The 10,521-nt window shown below is 44.6% G+C and overlaps 2 protein-coding genes across 2 annotated transcripts; one reads left to right on the top strand and one right to left on the bottom strand.

The window, feature by feature from the left end:
* Window positions 1-3,381: 3,381 nt before the first annotated feature.
* Window positions 3,382-5,678, top strand: LOC115729014 (putative pentatricopeptide repeat-containing protein At5g47460). The gene has a single exon (XM_030659434.1). It carries the CDS (start codon window positions 3,485-3,487, stop codon window positions 5,267-5,269), a length of 1,785 nt encoding a protein of 594 aa, XP_030515294.1. The 5' UTR covers window positions 3,382-3,484; the 3' UTR covers window positions 5,270-5,678.
* Window positions 5,679-5,712: 34 nt separating this feature from the next.
* On the bottom strand, window positions 5,713-7,091 carry LOC115729016 (metalloendoproteinase 1-MMP-like). Its single transcript, XM_030659437.2, has one exon. It carries the CDS (start codon window positions 6,804-6,806, stop codon window positions 5,730-5,732), a length of 1,077 nt encoding a protein of 358 aa, XP_030515297.1. The 5' UTR covers window positions 6,807-7,091; the 3' UTR covers window positions 5,713-5,729.
* Between the last annotated feature and the right edge of the window lie 3,430 nt (window positions 7,092-10,521).

Raw genomic sequence — 10,521 nt, 5'->3', positions numbered from 1 at the left:
ATATAACTCACAAAGTCACATTTGACGTAATGATAATACTTATATTTGAAACTCCAAAGTTAAGCGTTCTCAGGTAGGAGCACACCTAAAATGGGTTACCTCGCCAAGACAATACATCAGTGAGTTAATCCAGGGATGTCACGCCAACACTCCTTCACCTTCCCGTTCTTTTTAATTATTTTTATTTTTTTCCTTTTCCCTTCTTCTTCGGTTGGCAACCGATGAGGCATGCGCTTGCCAGAGAGCTCGAGCCTTGTGGGCCTTGGGCGAGCTTGTCCCAATGTGGCCAATCAAGATAGAGGAATAAATAAAAGAAAACTAAAACATACATAAATTAAAAAATAATTAGATATCCAAATTTTTTGGTTATTTTCTCCGGGCAGATTTTCCATACTAAAAGGTGAAAAATACTTTTCTATTCATTTTTCAAGTTTTAGTCAGAAAACCGAAAGATATTGTTATTTTCTTGAAAAATGACTTTCTCGAAAGTATTTCTCGAAATGTCTAATTTTCCACGAATCCAATGGAGCCCTAATATCGATCTCATTTCTGTTTTTTTTTTTCCCAATTAAACGTAACCCGCACTCTGCATGGATTTACGATACATTATATAATGTACATGGAGCATGAAAGAAATCTAAGCATAAATATTACATTACGTTAAAGTATGATTAGATGACAAAATCAACATACATATAAGTCAACAATTAAAAATATGGGACAATTATCTCTGTATTTTACACATACACACATATATATATGTATATGTATATGTATATCTATATATATATTATGTCTCATGGATATAAGAAAAGATTCCAATAGATGGCTTTGTCTCATATCTACGTTATGTTATTTGTTAAAGTTAAAACCTTTTCCTTCAAGACCACTCTGCTTCTCTCCGCTTTCGTATTAGACTAGCTGTATGGTCGCATCAAGCAAGATTTTTCTACAAAATATACTAATTATATGAGTATATATGTAGATTCTAGAGAAAGCAAAGTATATCTGAATGGTAAAAGGATATCACAATCGCAGCTTTTGACCGCTGTGCTATGCTATGGTCCGTGGGTATCCGACAGACACGATTCTGGGACCGACCAAGTTAGACTCTGAGGGTTTTTTTAGAATTAGACCCACAAATCACAGCGAAAGAGAATGAAAGTGAGAAAGAGAAATCAAGATACGATATTTTATTTTTATTCACCCTTAAACTATGATTATTTATAGCAAACGATTACATCATAATTGGCACCTTCCACATGTATGTTATAACTCCCAATTACAAGAGAAAATGGATATATGTAATAGTTATTTATAGGCCAAAACCTAAACAAGTAATAAAATACAGGCTCAACTATAAAAGTCATCTGGTGTCCAAGGAAATGTTCGTGCTTTTCTGTCGATGGAGAGCATGAACCACAATATCCTCAACAAGCTTGAGAAGCAATTTTGCTGCCATGATAGCCGCGAGCTCGAGCTTCGTGGCCACAACGGCCATGACATTCTAGAGTTGAGCATTGAATGCCACGGACCTTCGAATCTGGCGGCCATGGCTACTAACGAGAAGAGAAGAGACTGAACTTGTGCGAGGGTCCTCTCAGGGTTTTGAAGTTGAAGATGTCTTTGAGAAGTGAAGCGGAAGAAGAACTGCATTGATTTTGGCCAAAATGGTGGACAAGAAAATCCACACACATACACTTCAGGTCAGCTCGTGAGATTACCTCTGGGAATTATTAGGGAGTCCTCAAAGTCAAATGTCCAAGTAGACTCACGATATTAATGTCACGAAACATCCAGTTATAATTTGCCAGACTGCCTTTTGTAGAGTAAATCAATTTTGTATTTCAATGTACCGTATACAAATTAACACCGTGATTCTCATACGACAAAACTAAACAAATAAGGAAAAACTCTAAATAATGGCCTGAGGTAGCTTCTTTGTTTCAAAAAAAGAGACTAACCAAGTGCATATTCATTATTTACTTTTTTTTTTCTTTTTTCCTTTCTTGATTTTAATTTTTCTCATTTTTTGTTGTTGTTGTGCGTGGCGAGAGAAACCCTTGCTAGATTAGGCGAGGGCAGCCCTCACCTTGCCCAAACGAGGCCGCCCCTCACCTATGGCCATCGAGGGCGGCCTTGCATGTGGCCTTTGAGGGCAAATGCCTGGCCTTCGCTGGTTGCTAGCTATTATCCGAGACTAGCCTTTGATGAAAAAGAATGGAAAAAAAAATAGTAATAAAAAAAATCACAAATATACTATTGATCAAGTTTTTTTTTTGAAAAAGAAGGGAAAATTTTAAATAAAGGCATAAAGTGCACTTATTTTTTCAAATAAGAGCCTAAAGTGAACTTTATTTCAAATAAGGGTTTGAAGTGGCACAACAGTTTCATATAAAGGCCTCAAGTAGCCATGTAATCTAAAAAATGGGCTTGACCTCAAGGGTATTTTTATCATTTTACTTTTTGATTTTCTCTTTGTTTTTTTCTTTTTTTAAAAAAAATAAAAAAGTTAAAAAGTTAAAAAAAAATCCACTGTCTTCGTCATCTTCCCATACTTAACTGCTGCAACCACCATGGATGACCACCACCAACACCTGTAGCCACCGCCCACCACCGATGGGGCGTTGGCAATAGCCGGTGGGGTCGCGCGGCGCCTCGGCGAGGGCCGCGACCCTCTCCCAGATCTAGGTGAGGGTTGTCGGCCTTCGCCCAGCATCACCAACGCCCCATCGACGGTGGAGCAATGGCCACAAGTAGGAGGGTGAGCCCTTTTGCTGATCAGAGGGAAGACTTGTCAGTGGCGGTGGCGAAGGGCCAAGAGGAAGAGGGGGTGAGGAGGGAGAAACCACGTGACTTCAACGGCGTTTGGGTTGGGATCGACGGTGGGAATGAATAGAGAGGCTGAGGCCTTGAGGTCGTTGCTGGGGAACGAGGCGGGACGGAGAACCGATGAGGACGGTGGTGGTGGTCTCCCGTAGAGGTGTCAGTGTTTGCTGTGGGAAAGTTGAAAGTGATGAAGACGATGATTTTTTAAATTTTTAATTTTTTTAAAAAATTAAAAAATATAGAAAAAGGAAAAATAAAATAAAAAAATGCTATTGAGATCAGGTCTTCTTTTGAGACTATATGGCAATCTCATGCTCTTATTGTGAAATAAGTTTTACTTTATATTCTTATTTGAGGAAATGCAAGATACTTTTGGTCTTTTTGTTTTTTAAATAAGTTTCATTTAAGATCTTTATTTAAAAAAAAATAAAGGTACTTTAAATTTTTATTTAAATTTTTTTTTCTGAAAATAATGAGAAGGTTATTTGAAATTTTCCCAACAAATGATAATTACTAATTTGCGCTGGACGGAGCATTTACTTCTCCTTGCCTCCCGCGTCCCCCAAATAGAGTCTCTGGGAGGCGAAAGATCATGGACAAAATCGAGCAATCTCCGAAAAGTGACTGAAGATGTATATTGCATACGCTTCTCTTAATGCTGAGGCATGCGAACGTCCTTCTTCCTGAACTGGGTACCAGGTTGCGACACCTGCTCTTCACATCGACGCACTCATTCACCTCCCTTACCTGCTCCGTTCAAGAAGATCATGGGGTCATCGCAGCCATTGCCCGAGGAGAAGGATTGGAAGCACGGGCGGCACTTGATTCGTCGATGGCAGCTCAAAGGCTCCAATCCCATACCAGACCGTGCGGGTATGATTTGGTTCGGCTCATTCGCGCCGCGACATCGCGAGGCTCCGAATCACATGGCCTGCAGCTTCAGAGTCACGCTCTGAAACGTGGGTTTGGCTCCGATGTCTTCGTGATGACCGCCCTGATGAGCTTCTACGTGGAAAAGGGCTCGTTGCGCGGCGCCCACAACCTGTTCGACGAAATTCCCGAGCCGACCGTAGTTTCTTGGAATACATTGATTTCTGGGTATCTGCGCTTCGGGCTGTTTCGGAAAGCTTTGAGCTTGTTTGTTCAGCTGAACAAGTCTGAAACTTGCGTTGGCGATGCGTTCTCCATGACGGCTGCATTGGCTGCGTGCGGTCGGTCCAGCCTGTTGCAGCTCGGAAGGTCCATCCACTCCAAGATCGTAAAAGTTGGAATGCGGTGCAGCGTCTTCATTTCTAATTGCTTGATCGACATGTATGGTAAATGCGGGTGCGTTCAAGAGGCGGTTCGTGTGTTTGGAGCAATGTGTTGTAAGGATACTATTTCGTGGAATTCAGTTCTGTCAGCTTGCGCTAGAAACCAAAACCTCGAAGAGGCATTGAGTTTTTTGCAGGAGATGCCCAATCCTGATGCAATCTCGTACAATGAGGTAATTAATGGTTTTGCCCAGTTCGGAAACATGGAAGATGCTGTACAGATCCTTTTGCACATGCCGAAACCAAATTCATCTTCGTGGAATTCAATAGTAACTGGTTATGTGAACCGAAATCGTTCGCGAGAAGCTCTTGATTTCTTTACGAGAATGCACTCAGAAGGCATGGAGATGGATCAATTCACATTTTCAAGCATTCTGAGTGGAATTGGATCTTCGGCAGCACTGAGTTGGGGAATTGCAATACACTGCTGCACGATGAAGTGCGGTCTCGACTTATCTGTGGTTGTTGGCAGTGCCCTTGTCGACATGTACTCAAAGTGCGGCCGAGTGGAAGATGCGGAATCGATGTTCGACTCTCTACCTCAGAGGAACTTGATAACATGGAATGCAATGATATCTGGTTTTGCCCACAATGGTTACTTTGCCAAGGTAGTTCACTACTTCGAGCAACTTCTTATCGATGGTATAGAACCAGATGAGATCACATTTCTCAATGTCTTATCCGCGTTTTCCCATGGCGGAGTGCCATCTGACCTCGGAATGAAGCACTTGGAATCAATGATCGATGACTACTGGATTCATCCGACGGCCGAGCACGTCTGTTCAATCATAAGGTTAATTGGGCAAAGAGGAGAAGTTCAGAGGGCGGGAACGATGATTCACAAACTCGGGTTCGGCACATGGGCCCCAGTTTGGAGGGCTTTACTCGGCGCATGCGGGTCTTGTCGGGACTTGGAGATTGCGAGAATTGCAGCTGCGAAGCTGATCCAATTGGAAGGCGAGGGAGACTACATTTATGTCGCGATGTCCAACGTGTACGCGTCTCATGGGAAATGGAGCGAAGCGGGTGCGGTCAGGGAGCTGATGAGTGCGAGAGGTGTGAGGAAAGGAGCTGGCTTTAGTTGGATACAAGTGAAGAACGTTGTCACAAATTCACACGTGGCTTAGGCAAAGACTCGCAGATGGTGCAGGCGAAACCAGAGGCGATCATGGGCTGGCGATCCGCGAAGGGCAATGGGGGCAGATCTGAATAAGCAAATTCTTTCTTTAGTCTGCCCAACTCCGTCCAAGCCCAATCAATTCATAGAAAAATCTGATTTTTTTCAATGAACAAGAACTTTTAGATCAGCTACTATGCCAAGTTCGTGCTGAAGTTTGCATAGAACCACCTGAACGAAACAGAAAACATCAACTACCGAAGAACAAAAACCCGCTATTTAGAATACCAATGAGAGAGAATTTCTGTCACGCCCTTTTCTTTTGTGAATCGACGTGTGCCAATGAAGTTCTTTCTGGCTGAACTGTGAGTATCAGTAAAGTTGAACAGTATGTACAATTGCTGGCGTTTCTCTTTAAAGTTTAAACCCAAAAGGAAAAATTTAACCTAAGGCTATGTCATCAGTCATGCTCACAACCACCAAGGCAACATCAAATCCACCAGAGCCACTAACCAAGTGGACCACGCAAACCACCTCCACTCCAGTCCTCGGCCGCCACCAACGCCCCCGTTCTTGGAGCTCTCCGACTCCAACAACGAGCTCAGCCTGAAATTCGGGTTCGACCCGTACAGCGCCTGAACCCCCTCCACGTCGTCGATCCTCAGCTCCACCTTCCTCGTCCTCGGCTTCAGGCTCGGGTACATCACCGCCTCCCTGACCGAGCTGTGCGCCAGCCCCAGCGCGTGCCCGATCTCGTGCGTCGCCACTGACTCCAGATCGACCGCCGCCTTCGCCCTCTCTGCCTTGAAATCCACCGCCCACCTCTCCGCCGCGTCGAAGTGGACCCTCCCGTCCTCCGGCGAGAACGCGTGCGCCAGCACCCCGAGCACCCCGTCGAACGGCTCCCCGTCCCCGTGGTCCCCCCGGTAGAACCCGATCCTGATGTCCGCCTCCCCATATACCTCCGCCTCGACGAAGTTCACCGGGATCACCGCCGACCACCGCGCGAACGAGCGCCGGAACACCGCCCTCACGTCCTCTGGGCTCAGGTACCCGACCGTGTACTCCGGCGAGAGCGCATAGCTGAGCGTCGCCGGCGCCGGCCGGTCCCACCGCGGCCTCCCGGCGAAGTACGCGTAGCGCCGCAGCGACCGCGCGCCTTCTCCGGCGCCGGAGGGGTCGGTGTCCCGAACCCCGCACCGAGGCGACATGACGGCCGATATGGTCTCGGAGTCGAGTTGGCCGGTGACCGCGAGGCCGAGGTTGGTCTGGTACGCGACGATCGCGGACTCGAAGTCGTTATCGAACACGTCCGTGAAGTTGGAGTTGGGCACGGGCAGGTAGCCGAATCGGTTGAAGTACCTCTTGAGATCCGACATGCCGTGCACGTGGCTCCCCTTGCCGGCGTCGAGGAACCTCGAGAAGTCCCGCCACGTGGCGTTGCTGGCGTCGACGGTTATTACAGTTACGGAGCCCGGTGCACTCCTGGCGGAAAAGCACGGCCGACAAAGGAGGAGGACCGACAAGAAGAGCCACCATGCCGGCATGGTTTACGATGATGTTCGGCCACCCAAAAAAAATCTTTTCTGGATTAAAGACTTGGATTCGCAGGAACCCAAAAGGTGTTTTTATCTTATCTTTTTTTTTGGGGGGCGATCGAGGGGATTTAATTTTCTAATTTTTTTTTGGTCTCACAAGAATTAGGTGAATCAAATCGTTGTTTTGTGTTGGGGTTGCGATGGAGGAGATTGAAAGGCTAACGAGATTCTGAACTTGTGTTGTGTGGCTATTCATTGGAGATTCTGACTTTGGGAGGGCGTTTACTGTTTATTTGCTTCGGTGGGTTAAACAGGATATTAATTTCTTTAATTAATTCTTTTAATTCGAACGTCTATGGGAGAGAAGGGGAGAAAAAAAAAAACAAATTGGTATGCAAATCGTCACGTACTCTCTTTCCTTTTTTGTTAAACAAAAAATCAACGATAATCAGTGGCTTAAGATATTATTATCGTTTCGGTATCTTCTCGAACTTGACTAGGATTAGGAATTTCTTGCTATATCACTTTCAATCTCGCATTATTATTACTTGCGGAGATAGACAATCCGCTTGATGATCTTTGACCCGCCTTTTTGCCGATGGATGTTTCCCAGGGACGACTTCTCTCGTTCACCAACCAAAGCGCACCCGAAAAGGGACGTTCTCGTTGCTTGACTTGCCCAATAAATGGGTTTCCTTCGTCTTTCGCGTGCCTTTGGAAGCCAGAGCCCCCGAGACTCGATCCTAATGAATGCGGAAATTTTCAGATCCCGGACCGTATTTACTGAAAGAATGAAACAAAGCAGCATCGAGTAAATGATCATGCCTATATTGGGTCGATGAAAAAGACGAGTGACCGAATTTATTTTTATTAGCTAATCTCTCGTGATTACCAATTTTGGAAAAGAAAAGAAAAGAAAAGAAGAGAGAGAGAGAGTAAATTGAGGCATCGTCCCAGAAGTGAACATGCGATGTTTGCTAGATCTTGGCAAGGCTACCAAAATCAGGGCCAATTTGTAATGTACCACGTTGAAAAGACATATGTATAAGATCGATCGAAACAGACGGCTGATATTGTACATTATCTTATTATTTTTTTGGATTGGGGGATGCTTTCCAAGTGGAGGGGCATGTCGAGGAATCTTCTGCCCCACCCTGAGAATATTTTTCAATGATCTGAAAATAAAAAGTGAAAAATTGGGACCAATGAGGTCAATTTAGGGACGCAATTGATGAAAACGGGGATTAATACGGGGGCTGATGTCAGATGGGGCAAAAATTAATATGAGCGGCGGCCGCGTTTCTTGTGGGGGCCATTACTGCAAACTTCATCACCTCCGATGACGTAGGGCTACAATCTCGATGACGCCATGATAAAAGAATCATTCCTTACCTTGTCATTGGGCATCCCCTCTCTCTCTCTCTCTCTTCCTCACGCAGACGGCACGCGCGCATCACCAGTTCATGTCCGAGAGACTATTGTGAGCAGTTCCGACCCTGTTTTTTTCCTCGTTTGTCCAAAAAATGAGAGAATAAGAAGCCATCAGCCGGCATTGGCTTGATTCCCTAAATACTCCAAGTTTTAGATTTAATCCCAGATATGCCCTCCCGCAGCCCGCTGATCCTTCGTCCAGAAGCCACCGTTAAGTCTTCTAACATAGCAATTCCACGATAGCACTAAATTCATGTCATTGAGCCGACGTGGAATAGCTCCACAAAAATATCGGCGTTCCTTGTTTCGAAGATTGGGAGAAGCTAGAAGCAATTAGGGCTTGCTTCTTCGCTTCTTTAATGCGCGGTCAAAGAGAGAGAACACTCGATCGTTCCATCTATATATCAATTTCGCTCTTGACAACGCGAAGCCGGAGCTAACAAGCTTCTCCATTCTCCGCACATTAGCCACTCTCCGTGTGTTAGCCTCTCGACTCACTTCACTCGAAGGAAGTGATTTCGAACATGAGGAGTTCCTCGGTGATTGGACCGAGTGATGGACTCCAAAGCGCTTGATTTTTTCCTATCTCGCACTCTCGCATAGGCTCACACTTAGTCCGCTCGGTGAGGAAGCGATCCAGATTAGAAAAATTAGAGAAATAGTCTTCATCGAACTCTAAATGAAGAATGATGACCTGACTAAGTAGTGGACTTCAAAGCTGCATGTGATATTCGGGAAGTCGCTAAGGGCGTGCATGGTAACACTTCAGAAATTCCATTTCTCCGTCAGAAGCCCATATGGCGTAGAGATGTATTTGATAAAAACCTAATCGAAGTAGAAATCCGTTTGGTAAAAAAATTGACTTATGGTAGGATTTTTCATTTCTAACAAGATTTTTCACTTCTGATAGGATTTTTGGCCAATTTTGAGAAGTAAAAAATTTTAACTTCTCGACTCCCGAATGACTTCTTGCACCACACTTGCCTCCGTCGACCACCGTTGTTGTAACCGCCGACCTCCGAACACCGCCTCCGGCCGCCGCCGACCCCGCCCGATTGCCGCCGACCGCTGCCGACCGCTGCCGACCGCCACCGACCACCGCCGCCACCGCCGCCCACCGCGACCATCGCCGCAGCCGCCGACCACCGCCACCATCGACCATCGCCGCCAAAGATTTTGTTAATAATGTTTCAAAAGTAGAAATTTTCAACCGTTATCAAACAAAATTTTCCAATTAGAAATCAATCTAGAGTAGAAGTAAAAAAATCAACTCCTACTTTTGAGGAGAAGTAGAAAAATCAACTTATGATCAGAAGTTGATTTCTCATGGAGAAGTGTTTTCATATGCACCCTAATTCGGGTGAAAAGAGGGTTCTTAGCGGGATGTAGGCATGTCATAGGCTTAGATAACTGCTTTCTTAAGACTAGATTGAAGGGCATATTGTTGCGTGTAATAGGACGAGATGCAAACAATAATAGCTTGGGCAGGTGCAAAATTGAGATCGTGGCATCTTGAACTTGGAATGCCGACATGAAATGGCCACGTCGAAGACTTAACAAGTGATTTTTGGATGAAGTGTTAATGGGGGCATATTTGATATTAGAGTGAACATTTGGGGTTTTCTTTTTTTAAACAAAAAAAAGTTTGAGGTTGATTTGAGGCTAAACTTTAAGTTTAGAGTTTTTTAAGAAATTTGGCCCATGAGCGTTTGACTGTCTTTAAAACTACCTTACTACGATATATCAAGAGAGAAAGGGGGATATTCGAATTCGCCATATGTCCTTTGTTATCAGCTATTTTCTTTTCTCCTTTTTCTTTTCCCCTTTACGTTAATGGAAATAAATTATAATTTCGCCAACCTCGTTTATTATGTAAAGAAATGTTAGAACTATAAAAAAAAAAAAGGGTTCAAACTTGGGCTCTCTCTTGATAAATACGAAGGTATCGAGTTTCCACTATATTTTAAATAATAAGAGTGTTATACATGCAGACTTATACATATAACATCACATTCTAAAAAGAATGCCTATAATTGAATCGAACACGTACCGCACGCGATGTCGCTTATGGATCGGCAGTTTTTATAACTACAGGTAGCCCTGGCCAAGAAACCTCCACAACATATTTCTCAACGTCAACCATGACCCTTGACCTTCCAAGCTAACAATGTGGGCTCGATCCCCGCTACCCGCTCTATTCACAAGAGAAGGGGTGTTAGGTGTGGTCCGTCGAGTTGAGATTGCAGCCTGCTTTAACATAGGACCATGTCCGACAAGGGCAGCAAAAATTCAC

This window comes from Rhodamnia argentea, chromosome 3, assembly GCF_020921035.1.
Source record: "Rhodamnia argentea isolate NSW1041297 chromosome 3, ASM2092103v1, whole genome shotgun sequence".
Classification (NCBI taxonomy): Eukaryota; Viridiplantae; Streptophyta; class Magnoliopsida; order Myrtales; family Myrtaceae; genus Rhodamnia; species Rhodamnia argentea.
This window is presented reverse-complemented; position numbering and strand designations above follow the sequence as displayed.